This window comes from Herpailurus yagouaroundi, unplaced genomic scaffold, assembly GCF_014898765.1.
Source record: "Herpailurus yagouaroundi ecotype Mexico unplaced genomic scaffold, PumYag 215, whole genome shotgun sequence".
NCBI lineage: Eukaryota > Metazoa > Chordata > Mammalia > Carnivora > Felidae > Herpailurus > Herpailurus yagouaroundi.
In genome coordinates this window covers 150,863-171,483 of record NW_024412446.1, presented here as the reverse complement: position 1 = coordinate 171,483, position 20,621 = coordinate 150,863, and the positions used below count along the sequence as shown (strand labels likewise).

The 20,621-nt window shown below is 50.7% G+C and overlaps 1 protein-coding gene across 2 annotated transcripts; it reads right to left on the bottom strand.

The window, feature by feature from the left end:
* Positions 1-1,000: 1,000 nt before the first annotated feature.
* On the bottom strand, positions 1,001-20,554 carry MRM1 (mitochondrial rRNA methyltransferase 1). Of its 2 annotated transcripts, none has more exons than XM_040455116.1 (5): positions 19,861-20,554; positions 19,550-19,643; positions 17,770-17,902; positions 17,549-17,668; positions 1,001-1,673 (listed from the first exon to the last, which is right to left on the bottom strand). In XM_040455116.1, the coding sequence occupies exons 1-5, from the start codon at positions 20,421-20,423 to the stop codon at positions 1,654-1,656; spliced, it is 930 nt and encodes a 309-aa protein (XP_040311050.1). In that variant the 5' UTR covers positions 20,424-20,554; the 3' UTR covers positions 1,001-1,653. The 2 variants fall into 2 exon arrangements, with proteins under 2 accessions (XP_040311050.1, XP_040311049.1); XM_040455115.1 differs by lacking the exon at positions 1,001-1,673 and adding an exon at positions 16,454-17,124.
* Positions 20,555-20,621: the final 67 nt, after the last annotated feature.

Genomic DNA, 20,621 nt, shown 5'->3' with positions numbered 1-20,621 from the left:
TGAACCTTATTTTCTCATCTGTAAAATGGGATTGTAATGAACATCATGTGGGATAACAAACATGAGGCACTGAGCAAAGTGTCAGCCACTTACCAGAATCTCCACCACTGCCAGTCTTGTCCTCCCTGTCCCCCTCAGGGCATCTGTCATGATGTCGGCTTCCACAGCACTTTGAGCTGGGGCTCCATCATTTTCTTTCTCTCTGAGCACTGGCCACACTGCATCTTGCATGTTCTGTGGATAGGCCCATCTCTTCTCCCTGACCCTCTGGAAGCCCAGCCCAGTGACCAGTGTGTGTCTGCCAGTGACTGAACCGAACGTTCCCAGGCTAAATGGCCATATCCTGTTAGGAGAACTTGTTCTCCAATCCAGAGTTCTGACCAAGTTCCTGGCCCTGTCAAAACACACATTTTCTATAGGCTTCCAGTTATGGAATGAATAAGTCACAGGGATGAAAGGTACTGCACAGGGAATATAGTCAATGGTATTGTAATAGTGTTGTTCGGTGACAGATGGTAGACATACTTCTGGTGAGCACAGCATAACACACAGAGATGTCGAATCACCACGCTGTACGCCCGAAACTAATGTCCTATCGTGTGTCGATGATACTTCAATTTAAAAATAAATAAATAGGGGCATCTGGGTGGCTCAGTCAGTTAAGCGGCCAACCCTTGGTTTCAGCTCAGGTCATGATCTCACGGTTTGTGAGTTTGAGCCCCAAATTGGGCTCCACGTTGACAGCATGGAGCCTGCTTGGGATTCTCTCTCTCTCCCTCTCTCTGCCCCTCTCCCACTCACTCTCTCTCCCTCGCGAAATAAATAGACTTCAAAAAATAAAAATAAGTTAAAATTAAAAAACAAAACATATTCTCTCCCAGAGCCCCGGTCTTCTCCTCTATAAAGTGGTATTGAAGTTTGTGACTTGCACAGCCGTTGTAGGGATTGAGGAGAGGACATGTGTGAAAGCACTTGTAAAGGCTATAACACACAGCAGGCCCACAGTAAGTAGAATTTATTATTGTAATAGCTTGGGAGGCCCAGTGGAAGGAAGCCCCATGGAAGGAAGACAGAAGAGTCATATTAACTCAACTGTACAACTTCAAAAAAGACGTAGGGGCAAGAAGACAGAAAGCAAGATGGGGAGGATGGGAGGTGGTTAAAATCAGCAAAAATTAAAACCCAGCCAGGATCTCCATCAACAACTTATTTAAGAGTAAGGCATCCCACAGGCCAGGGTGGGGGAAGCCTCTCTTTCTCCCCGGGGTGGGGATGGGGAACAGGCCAAGCGGGGTGGGGGATGAGGGGGCGAACAGCCTCTTTATTAACACAATTATTTTATTTGCCGAAAGGTAATCATCCTAAGTGAGGTCAAGGCGGCTGGCACGGGAAGGCTCTGCAGGCGGCTGGCCCTCGTTGCCATAGCAACGGAGCCCGATCACTTCTAGCAGCTGCAAGGGCTGGAGGTTCCTGAGAAAGGAGCCCTCCCCACCCCATCTCTCTTCTTCCCCCAGAGAAAGGCTGAAGGCGACCTGCGGGTATTGCATTCCTCCTCTCAGCTCCAAGTGACAGACCAAGAGTCCCTGGGGGAACGTCCAGCCCAGGTTCACAGGGAGCCCATCCTAGGGGAGAGGGGTCTCTGTGTCCATCATCTCATTTCATCCCATAATACCCTGCAAAGAAGAGAATAAGCATCACCTGACCATTTTACAGAAAGCTGTGGCTCAGAGGAGCTAGTGATCTATCCACGGACACACAGCCCCTAGGATTTAGAGGCTGGAGTCTGAAGCCTAAGGCACCATTTCCAGTTGCCTCAGAAGCAGGGGCTGTGACAGGACAAGGAGGGATTATACCAGAGTCTTGATTGATCAGAAAAACTGGGTCAGAGGAAAAGTTGCTAACTTAGAAGTCAGGGAAGCCCAGGTTTGAGTCCCAACTCCCCTCTTACAAGCCACTTCACCCTCAGCAAATTTGCTCCGAGCCTTGGTTTATCCAATGATTCTGCACTTGTGACTTGCCAGTCTCTGCAAACGTAAGTAATGACCAATTCATATTTCCTCATCTGTAAAATGGGCCAACTAAGCCTTGCCCCAGAGACTCAGGACGTCAGTGGTGACTGGTAAACTTGCTGCAGTGTACAAACGTTAAGAAGCTTGTTCTCTAATTTTCGCCCAAATCTTAGAGTGTGTTAGCTGTGCATAGAAGGGAACAAAATACTCCCTGACCTCAAATCTTCCGGCCCTGAAGTTCAGGAGACAGCACAGGCGAGGCAGGCCCACTGTGGATGCAGCCTATACTGGGGTCCATTTTGCTTGTGCCCGCAGCACCTATCGCCCTCTGGTGGAGGAGTCTGACAGCCACAGGGACAACCATGCAAGCCTCAGGGAATTCAGATTTGGGGGAGGGGAGGGATAGAAGGAAGAAGAGAGGCAGCGGGGAGGGAGCCCCATTTACTGAGGGCCTGCTCAGCTCCTCGCCCTTTTCTGGAGATCCTGGTAACCCTGGGGACAAGTGCCCTGAAGTAATTATCCCTGTTCCACAAGAAGGAAATCAAGACTTGACATGGTTAGGAACAGCCCAGGACCCCTAAGGCGGGGACACATGCCCAGGGGTGTCTGACCTCAAAACTCTTCAGATCACAAGCAGGAAGAGAAACGGAGGTCTCAAGGAAGTAATGGCTCCTTCTCCCAGGAGTAGGACCACTCTGGCCCAGATACCAGAGGGAGGCATTCTGGAGGCCCCTGTCCTCCTCCTGCACCTTCTCCCAGCTATCTTCTCCACCAGCCATATCAGGGTCCCAGTCTCCTATGACACACACACTCACGCTCACGCTTGGAGAGTTCTGGCATACTGAAGACATCCACAAAGAAGCCGTTCATCCAACTTCCCATTTTAGATTCACTCACCTCCTCTGAGGCTGCCAGTTGGAGTTCCCATCCTGTGCCAGACAACATTGAGCAAAGGCAGGAGATGAAAGGGGGACTGTTCAGCATGCATATGGCCCTGGGGGACCCCAGGTGGGGGACCTGACAGGAGAACTTCTGAGGGAAAGGTGGGCAATGGAGAAAAGAGTTCTTGAGGGGTGACTCCCGACTAGTCACACAGAGACCAGGGAAGTTTCTGGGTCATGAGGCAGAGAGAATCAGAGACAAGATGAGAGACAGAGAGAGGAAGGGGATGGCTTTAGCTTCACAGCTGGACCTGGCAGCAATGCCCAGGGTACTGGCCACACTCCAGCAGATAACAGCTCCAGCACAGGCTTAAGCTTTAGTCAGTGGATCTAAGGCTTGGCCACAATCAGCAGTAAGGAAGATTAGCAGAGACCTGGCAGGGAAAGAGGAGGTGGGTGTTTGGCCAAGAAACGGTTGTATGGATCTCTCTTGAGTCGGAGTCAGGGGCTTTCATTGACCCTTCCCATGAGGTGTAGAGTAAAAGACAGAGGTGGGAGTCAGGCTGAGCCATGTCAACAGGGAGGGAAGAAATATGACCCAGTGAAGCCCAGCTAGACCCCAAAACTCAGCCCCAACCCTCTTTCCCCCAATCCCAACAAGTCTCAAGTAAGACCCCAGGATGCCTGGTCAGGGGCATGCCACTCAAGGTGTCCATGCCATCCTTAGTTGGAGAAGGGGGTCTCAGCATAGGAGCTCTGGTGACCTTATTCTCCCCCTTTAGGCCAGGCTGTACAGAGGGAAGGACCGAATGGGTCACATCCCCAATCCCCAAGAGCTCTGGAGAGAGGGTGGAAAGTAGGAGGCGACAAATAGTATCAGCTGCCCAGCATAACTTATTAGCATCCAGGCGAGATTAATCAAGCCCAGAAACCTCGAGCAGACCCCTAATTAGTTGCTGCTGATAACTATATTTGTCATGCTCTCCAATTATTCCACTGTAAATTTCAGAGTTTAATTGCACCTTGTTCTTCATTGAAGTGTCACTGTTTGCACACGCTCCCCTAATTCTTTAGCAAATTTGACAAAATTCAGCATTAAATATAGATTATCTTTAGATTTCCATAATTAACACAACCAAACTGTCTCAGGCCTAAATATTTCTCCCAGTGCCATAAATCTGGCCTGTCCCCAGAACCCAGAGTGCTGCTCCCAGCTCCCTGGCGGAGGCCTCTGGGAGAACATGCATTCACAGTCATGAACTTGACATGTCTTGCACAGGGTTGGGGTATGGGTAGTGGGTGAGGCTTCATTGAGGACGCATAACCAGGGACCATTCCACCCCCAAATTTATAGGAGGCCCCATTGAGGCTGCTCCTTGGGGTAGCTCAGCCGTGTCCTAGGGTTTAGAAGGCCAGTCCAGCACCATGGCTGACCTCTAGGCCCTGGCAGGTGGGCTAGAGGCAAGTGGCCCAGCCTATAGCCAAGCTGAAAGTCACTTCACCCTCCAAAAGCCAAAGGGCCCTGTTTATGACTTTTTTCCCCATTAAGGCTGGCCTTGATGTTTGACTTTATGCCAGGAACATGACCCAGGCAAACAGGAATGCCTTCCATGTCACAAAGCCTCCCTGGCACCCTCACTGCCCATCTTCTCTCCTAACCTACTCTCTCCAGACTCACCAGGTGAATATATGGCCATTTGACTTAAACATGCCCACCTGGGACTCTCAGTTCAGATTGGAGGAGGGGAAGAATTCGTGCCCGCCTCCAACATTAGGTTGGGAATCTTTCCCACCAGCCCCCAAACCCCAAACCTAATACTGCAACAAAGTCAGCAAGGTGCCCCATTTCCAAGATGACAAAGGGACAGCAGGGGTGAATGCGAGAGGGCAGAGAAGCCTGTGCCCCCTCCTCCTCCAGATACCTACCTAGTCCTTGACCCCTAGGAAGAGAACCATATGTTGGGTTTATCCCAAGTCAAGTCCCTTCTTCAGGCTGGCTGTTTCATGGGCAGCACAGCATTCAGAGTTCAACTGCAAGCCAAGACCTCCACTCCACACTGCATTCATGCAGATACACACACGCACTTATAGATACACACACAGATATAGAAATAGACACAGGTGCACAGAGACACAGTGCTGACACCCACAGACACACATGCAGACAGAAAATCACACACCAACACACAAGGACAGACATACACACGCAGAAACACATACCCCTCTGCCTAAGATGGGGGTAACCAGGCAGAGAAATAAATCAGTGCCATATTCAGGGTCTTGCCACGCTGAAGGGCCAGAGTGGGCTGGAGGCTCCAGCAGACAGTATCTACAACCTCTCACACTCCCTATTGCCTGCCAGCCCAATGCTCCTCAGTTTCCCTGAGGAAGCTATGTTGGTGGTTGAGGGGTTGAAGATGGGAACCGACAGTAATACTGAGAAGCCTCGAAGTGTACTCACAGTAAATTTGGAGGAAAATCAATGGCCTTTAATGAGATTTGATTTTTCTCCATGATGGGCTGGGCTGGGGGTAGTGTGGGGGAAATTTCTGGGTGCAACGTGGGAGATGAGTCAGGTCACAGAATGCAGGGCTGGCTGGGAAAGACTGCACAACCAGAGTGAGGAAGCTCCAGGCCTAGTAGCCACAGGGACAGGCAGAGACAGAGGACCAACAGACAGGATATCAGACTGCCATCCAGCACTTCCCACAAGGCCCAGAGAGGGCCCCTGGTCCAGCTCAGGTATCTGTCATGGCTGAGCTGGGTTCTGGATCCAGGAGTCTGGATTTCCCTGTCCTTAAAAGGAATGAGGGGCTGGCCAGGGCCAAGAACAGTGGGAAGTGGTCACCAGAGGGTAGGGAATATATAGCCCATTCAGGGTTATTGGCTTTGGAGGGTGCTGAGAGGCAATTATGAGTGCTTAAATGTGATCACTGGAGTTCACTGAGGATGTGTCAGGCTCCAGCCACCTGTTATTGTCATTCTGCAAAAAACCCTATAAGATAGGTGGCAGCCCCTTGCTCAGATGAGGATGAGGATCAGAGAAGTCAAAGAGACTGCCCAAATTCATCCAGCCAGTGAGTGCCTCAGGCAGTACCTGAATCAAGGTCTACCAGGCTCTTAAGTCCTTGTTTCATCCATTTGGCTCACAAGCAGCCCCTCATAGGTGATGAAGGAGCCACTTCTTCATCTCTCTTATCTTCCAGCCCAGGGGTCCAAGATCCTTGGGCCATCTGGGGTCAGAGCTTGGGTTTAGGCTCCAGCATGACAAGAACTCAGGGAATCTCCTCCACACCTAGATCCCAATACAAGACTTCCCCAGGCACAGAGGATGGTACACTTGTCAGCTGCCATCCTGCCCACCCCACCCCACTTCACTGCCAAGCTTTGAGCTCCCCCTCCTTCCTTGCTGAATTCTACAAGAGATCAGAGGCCATCAACCCAACCTTAACGTCCTCTACCTGAAGTTTCTGTGCAACATCCTACCTGAATGGTCATCTGAGTGCTTATATTCCTCCAGTGACAGGGACCTCACTACCTCCAAAGTACCCCATTCAGCCTCTGGAATTCTGTTAGCTTGAGCTGCTGTCTCCCTGAGCTTCCCACTGGTTCCAGCCCTGCCCTCTGGGTCACTGCCTGCCCAATTTGACCTAAAGGTGTTGGCAGAATTCCTGACAGTGGAGAGAAGTAGTTAAAAACAATAATTTTGGATGGAGTCAGTGATGGTTTCTTGGGTATGATAGCAAAAGCACAGGCAACAAAAGAAAAAATAGATAAATAGGACTAAATCAAAATTTAAAACTTCTGTACATCAGAGGACACAATCAACAGAGTGATAAGGTAATCTACAGAATAGGAGAAAATATTTGCAAATCATCATCTGATGAGGGGTTAATATCCAAAAAATATAAAGAATTCCTACAACTCAACAACAAACAACAGCAACAACAAATAACCTAATTAAAACTTGGGCAAAGGACATGAATAAACATTTCACCAAGGATGATATACACTTGGCCAATAAGCATAGGAAAATATGCTCAGCATCATCAGTCATTAAGGAAATGAAACCAGTAATGAGATATCACCTCACACCCATTAGGATGACTACTATCAAAAAACAAAACAAAACAAAACAAAACAAAACAAAACAAAATAACAAGTGTTGGTGAGGATGTGAAGAAGTTGGAACCCTTGGGCACTGTTGCTGGGAGGGTAAAATGGTTACAGATGCTATGGAAAACAGTATGTAGGTTCCTCAAAAAAATAAAGATAGAACTACCATATGATCCAGCAACCCCACTTTTAGGTATATATTCAAAAGAACTGAAAACAGGATCTCAAAGAGATATGTGTACATCCATGTTCATTGCAGCATTTTTCACCATAGGCAAGACATGGAAGCAACCCAAGTGTCAGTCAACCAATAAATGGATAAACAAAATGTGGAGCCTGCTTCAGATTCTGTGTGTCCCCCGACTCTGCCCTTTCTTTTCTTGCACTCTCTGTTTCTCAAAAATAAACAATTAAAAAAAAAAGGTCACATACATAGATACATAGAAAATACAGTGATGGTTGTCAGGGGCTGGGGCAAGAGGAGCGGGGAGTTCTTATTTAATGGGTACAGAGTTTTGGTTCAGTTTCAGATGGAAAAGATCTGCAGGTCTATTGTACTACAATGTGAGTAAACTTAACTACTGAATTATCCACTTAAAAATGGTTAAGATGGTAACCAGGAAAGAAGGAAAAAGCAATGGTTTTGGAGTCAGACAGAATTGGATTTGAGTCCCAGCTCTGCTATTTCCTTCATGACCTGGGGCAAGTTGCCAAATGTCTCTGAGTTCTCAACTCAACCACAGAATCCAACCTGTGAGCATTTATCTCATTGACCAAGCAGTGAAGGGCCTGGGATATCGGTGTGAAACTCCACACATGGAGTTTCAGAAGCAGCAGAACCATGTTCTGGAAGCTACCATTGGTGGAAGCTGCTCAGGCCTCTCAGACTGGAGTTGGGACAACTGTCATCCCCGGACTGACTGTCCACTCCAAGCCCTATAGGGCCCCTGCCCTCATTCCCTCTCCTACCCATTTCCTCCTGCTCTCCTTATCCCTCACCCCACTCCAGGCACACCATACCCCCAGCCTAGAGCATATGAAGCATGGCCCCCGACAGGGGGTCTTTGCACTTATTTGGTGTTTCTACTCCTCAGAATGCTCTCAAATGGCTTGCTCCTTCACTCTCCTCAGGTCTTTACTTAAAAGGTCACCTTTTGGGGCACCTGGGTGGCGCAGTCGGTTAAGCGTCCGACTTCAGCCAGGTCACGATCTCGCGGTCCGTGAGTTCAAGCCCCGCGTCGGGCTCTGGGCTGATGGCTCAGAGCCTGGAGCCTGTTCCGATTCTGTGTCTCCCTCTCTCTCTGCCCCTCCCCCGTTCATGCTCTGTCTCTCTCTGTCCCAAAAATAAATAAACGTTGAAAAAAAAAAAAAAGTCACCTTTTCAAGGAGGCCCCTCCCTCACTACACCATTTAAAACAGCACCTTCTCCCAACCACTGCACTTCCATACCCTTTTCCTTCTGCTCTATTTCTTGCATAACACATTACATAATTTTACTTATTGATTTTTGACTTGCTTACTGCTAATATCCCCAGCTGGCACATAGTAGGTGCTCAGTAAATCTTGTTAAGTGACAGCATGAGCCAAGCCTTGGCCTTCTGTCCTCAGAGACCTTCTGTCCCATCCTCTACCCCCATGCTAGTGGTAGGGTCTGCAGCTTTAAGGACTCCCATCCCAGGTCCTGGCAGGGGAGGGGGAGCTCCACTTCCCCTGCAGCCCCAGGCTCCCCAACTGCCACTCCGCCCAGCCTGGGCACCAATCCTGTCCATCAATACCGGCCTCCAGCAGCCACACTTGGACGCCCACTCCAATCGATAACCAGCGGCTGCCATCGATCAGCCCCCAGGGTATCAGGAGCCAAGGGAGAGGAGAGGAGAGGGGCAGAAAGGGTATAGAGACAGAGCCCTAGAAAGGGAGCAGCAACAGGGAGCCCCCAGTGACAGGCAGACATGACAGAGATCATCAAAAAACAGGCAGAGCTGAGAGAGGGGAGGCACCAGACCCCAAGCTAGGAAGGCAAGGAGACAGACACAGACGGAAGCCCCGAGAAAGAAGGAAGAGGCAGGCTGGGAAGAGTTCTTGAAGGCCTACCATGTGCCGTGAGCACCTTTTTTCAGGCCCCAGCACAACCCTGGGAGAAAGATTACTGGTGCCATTTTACAGAAAGGAAATGAAGCTCAGAGGTTAAGAAACTGGACCAAGGCCTGAGCCTTGGTTTGGGAGCAGGGCCAGGACTTAAACCTAAATCTGGGTGTCTCTGGGAGTCCAGGCTCTTTACTGCACCCCACAGTAGCTCGAGCTGTGTATTCTGACCTCCAGCCTGGGCATACCACCCACAGCCACGTGGCAAGCTGAAGGACATGGTCCCCACCCCCCTCTGCAGGATGCCCCACTTAGAGATTGTCAGGATGGTTCAGGAGAAGTGGAGTGGAGAGAGGGGCTAGGGGTATTACCTGGGGGAGGGTTTAGTGCTGTGGGGGTGGGGGGAGGGTGGCTGTGTGCAGATTTGGCCTCCTCAACTGAAGGCCTCCTAGCTGATGCTTGAGCTGGAAGTTCTCTCCTTCTAAGCTCAGCTCCCCACCTTCCATCCCCCACCCCCTACAAACCCTTCTGATTGTCACAGCATGACCTTAGGTAAGTTACTTAACCTTTCTGGGCCCCAGTTTCCTATCTATAAACGAAAGGTAATAACAGTGCCTACCCCAAAACATCATGAGGACTAAATGAGACAAGGCACATAAAACCGTTAGCACATGGTAAGTACATAATAAATGTTAGTATCATCACCATCATCATCATCACCCATCACCCTGCTGTGCACATGGCTTCAGGGTCCCATACCCACTGCAGTGAGACTGTTCTAAGTATGTGTGTTGGTATCAGGGCTCTGATTCAAACAAGATCCTGCCCCTTGCTGTGCCTGACCCCCAGCTAGTCCCCCCATCTATGGGAAGGGCATCTGTGCAGGGCCTGGATACAGATGGGTCTCAGCAGGGTCGAGTGCTGAAGGGTTCTACAGAGCATCCCCTCACTCTCGATTAGCTCCTTTGTTGCAGAGAATCAAGAGCAGCTGTGGCTAGGAATCATTTGTGTCTTGTCTTCTCCAAAAGTGGAAGGGGAGGGCCAGCTGGAATTGAGCTATTTGCCTCCAACCCACAATAGGGAAAAGGAGGGAGAGGCAGTTAGTCTCCAACCTCAGGACCCATTTATGTGCTTATCTGTGATTTTTAAATACCCAGTATGTGCCTGGCCCTGGGCTGAGACCTGGGAATATAAAAGGAGTGAAGCCAACTCCTGCCTTGATTATGTAAAAGACAGGAGTGGGGATTCCTAGAGGTGGGAGGGGCTTTCATGTCTGCTCCACAGAGGCCTGTGGGGGCTTGGGGGTTACTTGCAAGAAGGGACAAAGCCCACTGTCTTGCTGCCTCCCTTATATGCAGACTTGTGCCTTGGTTTCTTCTTTCTAGAGGAAACTGCTCAGCCAACTGACATTTTTTTTGAGACTACAGATCAACCGCAAAAGGTGACACTTCTCATGGAGTCTCTCTTCTGACACCCACAAACCTCAGCAAAAGAGCTGGGAGCCTGAAGGGAAGAGGAAGTACAGAGGTGGCAGGAGAAAGCAGGGCCAGCCAAGTTCAGCCAGCTGCAGGGTTGGGGCAGGGGGCAGCTGGGCCCAGCCCCTCCATCCTGGCCCACAGCTGGTGAAGGGTCTCCTCTGAAATGGAATATTGTGACAGAGAGGGCATAGTATTTCCATCAGAATCCTTCTTGGAGTGTCTGGAGAGGAACATTGTTTAGAAGCAGCCTTCCCAGAGCCCAAGATAGTAATCTCCTGGTCCTAATTCATTGCCCAGCCCCACTCCTTTTTCCCAGTCTGGGGAAGAAACTGGGACAATTAACTGGAGCTTCTCTAAACATGGCTCTGCTCCCCCACCCACCCCGGTTGGCTAAACAGGGCTCTGCGATTTAAAAATATAATTCAGAGATTAGTTGTTGTGCCTGCAAAATAACAATGGCTGCCTTATTGAGAATTTACAATTTTCTGAGCCCTGTGCTACCCTGCTATAGGTATGGTGTCCCTGTTTTTACAGAAGCAACTGAATGTCCTGGAAAATAAGCGATTTTCCTTAGGTCATCCAGCTGGGAAAAGGTGAACCAGGATTAGAACCCAAGCTGGTGCTGCTCACATCAAGTCACAGATTTGAAAGGAAGAAGTGTCCAGATTGGGATGCAGTGGGGCTGGGTGACTAGAATTTACTGATGAGAGGTTGATGGGGAGGAAAAAGAAAGAGGCAGCCCCAGGTACTATGTCTCCTGACCAGGCCTCCAGGACCCTGAGGGGAGGGGATAGTGACAGCCTCCTGGCCAGTGGCCACCTCTCTGCCACATAAAACCTTCTCTATGTGCATCTGATTCCAGACCTAGGAATGGGGCACATTGAGCTCTGGCTGAGTAGGGGGTAGTGAGAACTTTCTGGAGCACCTCCCCCAGGAGGATGAGCTGAAGACCACCAGGGAGGTGTTAATGAAACAGGGAAGCTGTGAACAGACCCAGGAGTGATTCCAATCTGACACTTCCACCCTAGCCCCCACCAGTAATGAGCTGGGACCTGCCCTTCTCCCCAGAGAGGAGGGTGAGGGGAGAAGAGGAAGTCCCTGGGCATCTTTGTAGCTTCAGATGCTTCTGTTCGTTTTCATCATCATCATCATCATCATCTTCCCTACAATAAAAAGCTTGTACTATTAAGCACCTACTATGTCCTGTGCACTATGCCAAGTCAATTTCCTAAATCCAGTAATGAATCATCACAAACTATGTTTGTAGTAGTAGTACCTACTATCCTTATCTCCATTTTATAGGTGACAAAACTGAGGCTCAATTGGATTAAGTGACTGGCCTGAGGTAGAGCCAACATTTGGAGGCAGGACCTTCTTGACTCAGAAGTGTGCATTCTTAATATTTTTGCTACTGTGCTTTTTGGCGTGGGCCCGCAAGAGTCCTCAGCGGGAAGGTGGGCGGAGTGGGAATATTCCTCTGTCTGGGAACAGGTAGAGGATCCCAACCCTTGGGACCCTCCATGCAGAGAGACATGTACGTGTAGCCCCAGAGCTGGAGCCGGTGTGGTGAATAAAGGCAGCGGGCCCACCCATGTACCCAGAGGTTCCAGAATGGGTAAGAAAGAGGGAAGAACAGGAGCCTAGCCCTACCACCAAACCTCATGGTCTCCCTGTGTGCTCTCTCTGGGTCTTCTTTCCATGGGTGCAATGAGAGTTGGGCCAGGTGACTCCAAGGAGGGACTCCAGCTCTGCCCCCTGCCTGGGAAAGGGGAGGGAGAGGAGCACAGCCCTGAAAGAGTATGTGTGTTTACGGAGGGGTGTGTGTTAGGAAGAGCCCTGCCTCCAGGTCCTAGAGGGAGGGGCTGAGCAACTCTGTGAGTGGAGTCCCATGTTTGTAAACATCATTAATCAGGGATTAGCAGATGGGCATGCTAATTGCACCTGTGGAAGCCGGAGACCTCAAGGTTGATTACATTTACAAACTGTGGGGATCCCTGGCGCCTGGCCCTGCAAGAGTAATGGGGGAGGGTCTAGTTTAGGACCTCAGCCTGGGGGGGGGGGCGGGGAGGAGCTGGCAATTTCCCCTCCTGCCAAAACCCAACTAAACAAACAAATTTCCAGCCCTGCAAGGGACTGGGGTGCTGGCCACAATTCAGCTGTTCTGGAATACCAACCTTCTGAGACCCTTTCCCTCTTGGCTGGGGAGGCCTGACAAAGGAGGATCTTGCCAATGTCATTCCAACCCCCTCCCCTCTCCAACCCCCTCCAGCTGCTCTCAGGAGTACATCTCCTTGTGTATTGCAGCTGAAATATGTCTTAGAGTCTATGGGGAAATTGAGGCCAGGGTGGCAGGACAGCGGAGCCCATGCAGCTCAGGTGCTGCAAAAACAGCTGCCATGCTCCTCCAGGATTGGGCTGAGGGCTTTACATGAGTGAGCTCATTTAATCTGCACTCTGATCCTCTGAAGTGGAGGCTGTTGGAAAAGTTAAGGGATATGTCCATATTTACACTACCAGCAAGTCAGAATTGGAACTCAAAGCAAGAGCTACTTAACAGTCTCACGTTCTTAAATGTGGCTCTTCAGGGTCATCCTTACCCTGCCCTGCAGAGGATGGACCTCCACCTTGCCTCTGCCTTCATACCCACAACCACAGCTGCCCCAGCTCCTGTGTATTTAACCATACTTGCTGAGCAGCCTGTATGCATCAGGCCACCACAAAGAAATTCAGACCTCATCCTTTGCCTTAGGGTCTCAGGTGCTTCGTTTTGGAAATGCCTGGTTTGCATGACCTAACTACATACCTGTGTGCATGGCAGGTAATTACGGCCTCTTTTAGTTCAAGTGAGCCTGCCTTTCCAGAGGTCAGCTGGCTTGCTGCCCACAGGATGAAGCAGAGAGGAGCCCCTGTGCCTGGCTTTTAGCACCAAGAGTGGCCCTCTAGATGGCTCGGACTACTGGGACCCAGAAAACTGAACAACATGCCCAAAACAAGTTAGATAAGGTTCCAGACATGACATAGGAGTCCATGGGCAGGAAAGCAGGCTCTGAACCCCGAGTACCCCAAACCCCAACTTCTAGGTTCCATGATGGGTTTGTTCCCAGAGAGCAGAGCTCGATTCTCTACTGCCACATGGAGGGAACACCAGGACATCTCAGTTCATTTCCATCAAGTCTATTAGTTGGGATTCTCCAGAGAAACAGAACCAACAGGTGATATATATATATATATATATATATATATATATATATATATATATCTGTATACTTATCTATATACACACATATAATGCTTATTTATTATGAGAACTTGGCTCATGTGGTTATGAGGCTGGCAAGTCCAGGTTCTGCAGAGAACAGCAAGCTGGAGACCTTGGAGAGCTGATGACGCAGTTCCCATCTAAAGGCCAGCAGGCTTGGGGTGCCTGGGTGGCGCAGTCGGTTAAGCGTCCGACTTCAGCCAGGTCATGATCTCGCGGTCCGTGAGTTCGAGCCCCGCGTCGGGCTCTGGGCTGATGGCTCGGAGCCTGGAGCCTGTTTCCGATTCTGTGTCTCCCTCTCTCTCTGCCCCTCCCCCATTCATGCTCTGTCTCTCTCTGTCCCAAAAATAAATAAAAAACGTTGAAAAAAAAAATTTTTAAAGGCCAGCAGGCTTGAGACCAGAAAAAGCCCATGTTTCAGTTCCAAAAGGCAGGAAGAATTCTTAGGGGAGAAGCTTTTTTTTTTTTTTTTTTTTCCTCCCTCTAGTCAGGTCTTCAACTGATTGGATGAGGTCCACCCACACTGGAAAGGACACTTTGGCTTACTCAGTCTACAAATTTAGATGTCAATCTCATACAAAAACACCCTCACAGAAACACTGAGTATAAGGTTTGACCAACTATCTGGGCATTCTGTGGCCCAGGCAACTTGATACATAAACTGAACCATTATATCCATGTCTGTACTATCATGTGCTAGTCCTGGGGTGCACAGTGCCTAGGTTTACAGAATGCTTTTTACTGATACTCTCTCATTTTGTTTTTACAAATCTTTGTTGGGGAGGGGTTGGCTGGAGCAGGTACTGAAGGCACTATCCCCATTTTATAGATGAAGAGGCTGAGAAGGCATCCAGGTAAGAAGCCAATAGAGTCAGGGCTGGACCCACCATCTTCTGAACCTAGGGACAGATGAAAGGCCGACTGGCCCAAACTTTTAGGCATGCACTCAAAAGTGCAGGTATGAATGATTTGGAAGCAGTTTCTTGGACATGAGAAGGTGGCTTGAAGACCAGTGATTCTCAGATCTGGCAGCATACTAGCATCAACCGGGGAGCTCTAAAAAAATATGGGACCTGGCTCCTGCCGCAGAGATTCTGATCTAATCATTCTGATGCCTCTGGGCAGCTGGAATATTAAAGCTGTCCCCCTCCGCACCACCACACATACCCCCAACCCCACCTAAGGTGTAGCCAAGGTTCAAAACCACATTAGGATCTTGGCTAAGAGTGCAGCATAGATAGGGGAGGCAGTGTGATATGCCCAAGGCTGACACATGCCAGGGTCAGAATCTGTGTGGCAGTTGGGGACAGACAGCTCAAGGGTACCAATGTGGTAGAGATCTCTATGGAGTTTTATGAAAAGGTTCTTCTTCTTTCTTGAGAGGAAAAACTTTGACTTTAAAGCAATCTTAGGCCCTTTTATTTTATTATTTATTTATTTTGAGAGGGAGCGAGCAAGTGGGGGGACAGGCAGAAAGACAGGGAGAGAGAATCCCAAGCAAGCACCGCATTGTCAGCACAGAGCCTGACGTGGGGCTCAATCTCACGAACGATGCGATCATGACCTGAGCAGAAGTAAAGAGTCAGATGCTTAACCAACCGAGCCACCAAGGCGCCCGTGCAATCTTGGGCCCTTTTAAAACAAATTCAAATGTCTTTTTAAACGGGAATCCCAAGATAATTTCATTCCAAAGAGAAAAGAGTGGTACCTCATACTGAGCACTATCGTGTGGAAGGCACTGAGCTCATGTTGCCCTCTCTATCCTCCCACAACTTGGGAAAGTAGGGTGATCCCCCTTCACCAATGAGGAGACTGAGGCTCGGGTGGGAAGGGAACTTGTTCAAGGTGACAGAGCAATTAGGACTTTAACTTAGGTTGCTGTCCTCCAGGATCCATACTCCAGAGCAGTGGTTCTCAACGAGGGCAATTGTGTCCTCCAGGGGACATGTGGCAACGTCTGGAGACATTTTTGGTTGTCACACGGCGGGGGCAGGAGGTGCTCCTGGCATCCAGTGGGTAGAAGCCAGGGATGGTGTTGAACATCTTATGAGGCACAGGACAAGCCATCCAACAAAGAGTTATCTGGCCCAGAATGTCAATACTGCTGAGGTCCTGGAGCCCCTACTCCAGTGGTTCTCAGCCTGGGCTACACATTAGACTCATTTGGGGGCAGGAGGGGGAGCTTTCAAACTCCTGATACCCAGGTTGCCCCCTGACCAATTACATCAGATTCTCTGGGGGTGGGTCCCCAGTGTGAGTTGTTTTTGAAAGATTGCCAGGTGGTTCCAATGGGTAGCCAAGACTGCTCTAAACTACTTATACCGGGGGCTTCTGCTCCATTTGTGGGACCCTGTGGGAGGAGCACCAAATCCATGTGGGTCGTACAATAAACAGCAACACTGTCCCCACCACTCCACAGAACCAAAGGCCAGGGCTCTGGTTCATTGGTTCCTTTCTCAGAGGTGCACTGACTGATGAGTCACTGGGGAGGAGGTCTGGAAGGCCAGTAAGGTGAGAGGTGTTTGCTAATCTTTCCCTTGCCTCTCTGGGGGCCACAGCCAGGAATCTCCAGAGGTGGCTGCAAAAACTTCCAGAAGAGACTACGGATCAAAGAGCAAGGCTGCCATCTAGTGGAAGAATGGGACAGAATGGCCCAGGTGACATTTTACTGGATCCTCACAAAGAGCCCTGTGAGGGACAGCAGGATGAAGCCTCGTGCTCAAGGCCCCCACTGGGGCAGGCAGGGTTGGAGGCTGGATTTGTACCCGTCTAGTCCACAAGAGGAACGAGGCCTTCCTCTACATTCTCACACTGGTTCAAGAGGAATAGGACACCTGGACTAGGCTGCCCAATTCCCTTTGTATGTCTTGACTTCCAGGCAGGGCCCAGGAGGAAAGAGACCCTCTATCCCAGCACAATCTTGGAGACTAACAAGCTGCCACTTCCAACCGCAGGTCCAAAATCAAAACAGGAAACTGAACTTTCCTTTGGTCTCCATCGCAGAGCTTCCTGCCCTACAAGACAGTGCCTAGTAAACAGGGGCCTGGGTGCACTCAGGCAAGAGACTCCAGTATATTCGATCATGTGGATGTGTGTGCCCTCTAGCACACACACCTCAGACAGTCCAAGTCAGCCCCCATTATGCCTCTCTTGTTCTGGTTCTGAGGACAGTCCTGGGTGCTGAGCCACTCTGGGCCCTGCTGATGTGGCTGAGTTTCCTTGCGGGTCTTAGAGAAGTTGCTCTCTCTTCTCTGCAGAGAAACCCTTCCTCTGGCTGCAAATGGAGTGAAGAAGAATTCCTGCACCGACAGACAAAAGGACAAAAGGGGAAGAGAGAGGATGGAGAAGAGGAAGGACCACGTGTCAGCACTCCCTCTTCTCATCCTCAAAGGATGCATTTGGGGCACCTGGGTGGCTCAGTCGGTTGAGCATCTGACTTCAACTCAGGTCATGATCTCATGTCTCATGAGTTCAAGCCCCACATCAGGCTCTAAGCTGACAGCCTGGAGCCTGCTTCAGATTCTGTGTCTCCCTCTCTCTCTGCCCCTCCCCTGCTGACATTCTGTCTCTGTCTCAAAGACAAACATAAAAAAAATTTTTTAAAAAGATGCATTTTCCCCATCTGGCACATAAAGGGACTGAGGCACAGAAAGACAGGGAAAATTGTTGAGGGTAAAAACATGTGTGGTCAGAGGGCAAGAAGTCAGGCAACAGTAGACTCACCTGCAGCCACGGAGACATTCAAGGAGTCAAGTCCAGAGGGCAGCTGCCGGCCAGGCAGGATTGTAAGGAGAAGCTGGCAGGAGGCCTGTACCTCCTTGGACAGACCAGAGCCCTCATTACCTGCAGGGCATAGAGGCAGAGGGTTAAGGATGCCCCAGTTGGACACATGGGCACTCTGGACATGCACATCTGAACAAGGAAAAGTGGGGACATCTACCTACCCAGCACTAGGACAGTAGGCCGGTCCCAGAGGAACTCCAAGCAGCTAGTGACAGGGATCTCAGAGAACGAGGAAATCTCAGGCCCCAGGCAGCCCACTGTGCCAGCTACGAGCCAGCCCTCCCGGGCTCTGGCCTGAAAGGAGGAAGAAGAAATCAAGTTCTAGGTCACGAAACCTTCATTCAAGCCCCAGCTGAGGAGCTGGTCTTGCGCATATAGTCATTCCCTTGCTGATCCATTCAATTCATCAACGGTTATTAAGCCTCTAGAATGGGCAGGCTCTGTTGTAAGTGATGGGGACAGGGCAGAGAACAAAATGGGCCCAAATCCCAGCTACCCAGTGGAAGGGTGCTCAGGGAAGGCCTCACTGAGGCAATACTGGAGTGGAGACCTGAACGAGATGAAGGAGTACCAAGCATACATCTGGGGGCAGATTAATCTAGGCAGAAATGAGTTAAGTGCAAAGGCTGAGGCTGGCACTTATGTGACACATGGGAGGAACAGTGGAGTGGCAAGGTGGTGGCGGGTGGGGAGGGAGGACGAGAGGGAGGGAGACAGGAGAGGGAACAAAGAGCCACATAAGGTAGGACCTCAAAGGCCACTAGAAGGACTTTGGCTTTTGCTCTCTGAGAGAGATGTGAAGGCTTTGAAAGGTTCTGAGCAGAGAAGTAACATGTTTCAACAGAATCACTCTGCCTGCTGGGTTGAGAGCCAATAGCAAGAGATGGGACATTCCCACAATAATGCAGGCAAGAGATGATGGAGGGCTGTGCCAGAGTGGGAGCTGCAGAGATGCGGAGGATTGGTGAGAATACAAAAATACCTTCATGGTAAAACCAAAAGAATTTGTGGATAGGGTGGGCCATGGCAAGCAGGAAGAATCAAGGCCACCACAGCACTGGGCCTAAATAAAGGGATGCGGTTGCCATCGATCGAGTTGGGCAAAGTCTACAGAAGGAAGTGCTTGGCTTCGAAAATGTGAAGTTTGAAATGCCCCTCAGACCACAAAAGAAGCTGTTGAGTAAGCAACTTGATAATATACATTTGGGAGGCAGCCAAGCATAGGTGGTATTTAATGCCCTGAGACTGGATGAAACCAAGAAATGAACACATATAGAACAGAGATCCAAGGACTGGGCCTGGGAGACCTAGGGGGGGGCAGATGGTCATGGGAGCAGTCAAATGCAAGGCAAGACTGCCCCCTTGTGTCCATCAGTAGAAGCACAACTGAAGACAGAAACCTGGACCAGGAAAGGGGTTTCTTTACTTAGGTTTACCCCTTCCTGGATATCAAAGTTGTTGTTGTTGGTGGTGGTGGTTTGTTTGGGTTTTGGTTTTCTGTAGGGTTGGGGGGGTGGGCGGGAGAAAGGCATAAGTGAATCTGTCTTTGTTCAAAGAGCCTTTCAGGCTGTGCCCCCACTCAGAATGCATGACTCCTGCCAACCAGCTTCTCACAGTCCATCACACCATTTACTGAAAACCTACTTAGTAGGCAGCGAGGATCTGAGGTATACTAGCCTCCAAGGCAAAGAGGTATGCCTGGAGAAGGAGTACAGTAAAGGGAATGAAGCTAGGAAGTCTTTGACTTCAGATTCTGCCCTACTTATGGTTTTGAAAATTCCAGAATCCTTCCCTTCCAAAAGGGATTTAGAAGGGCGTAGGAAACGATGCCAACATTCCCCTTTCTCTCCCCTTCTTTCATCAACTGCTGGATGAGTGCCCTCGGAGAGACTGAGTTTGTCTCGTTTCTTCTCTACCCACCGTCCGCCTCCCCGCCATTACCTGTAAAAAACCGGCCAGGTCATCAGTGGAGAACAGGTCCATCACCTCCATAGCCCCCGCGCTGGCTTTGCTGACTACTGGAGTGAGTGGGCAGCTGCAAATTTCCCCATGCCCTGCATTAAACTGGGTAATCTCAAACCGGGTGCTTTGCCCTAGCCAACCCCCACCTCCCCGCCCCTCCTCCCTGGCCCTGGCCCCCAAGGGTTAAGGGTGAGAATTCTGACGATGGGGCGAGGGATCAAGGGTCAAGGTGCTTAGAAACTCGGTTGTGCCCCAAAGCGGGGCACATGGGGATTAAGGGATGTCCATGCCTGTTTCTCCCGCTGGTGATGACTTTATCCACTCCGAGAAAATGAGCAGAACGCAGCACGCCTCCAAGGTTCCGGGGATCCTGGAGCCCTTCGAGGACAAGCCACAGCTGCCGGGGGTCGTCGCCTGGCCTCGCCTCCCCGACCTCAGTCCAAGGCCGAGGCTGAAGCGGGCTCACCTCCATGCAGACGCCCTGGTGGACCTGGTAGCGGCACAGGGCGTCCAGCTTCTGCCGTCTGGGCCGCAGAACTGGTATGTCACGCGCCTCTGCCACCCGGAGCAGCTCGGCCCGCTCCCCTTGCAACCCTGACCTGCCGGCCTGGAGCAGAAGCCTGGCCACGCGGCGACGAGCAGCTCGCAGAGCCAGGAGACAAGGGGACAGGCCAAACAGACGCTCCAGTCCCTCCGCAGATCGCGGGGTCGGCGCCAGGTCATCAAGTAGCAGGCGGCTCAGCTCCTCCCCGCCGGGCCGCTCCCCACGCCTCGCCGCTTGAGAGGAATGACGCGCGAGCAGGCGACCCGAAAACCGCGAGGTCGCGCCCCTGAAGGCCCAGAGCAGCGCCATGGTCGATGCCCCCTGCTACGTCATCAGGATTGGTCACTCCCGCCGCGGCCCGCTCCGGGTCCCCAACATTGGCGAAGGACACCCGATGGCCGTCTCCACCTCGCCCCCTCAGAGTACGAATAGCCTGGATTCTCGACTTAGACTACCCACAACCAGGTAGCCTAACCAAGGCCGCCCCTCCCCGGCTCCCACGTGGGC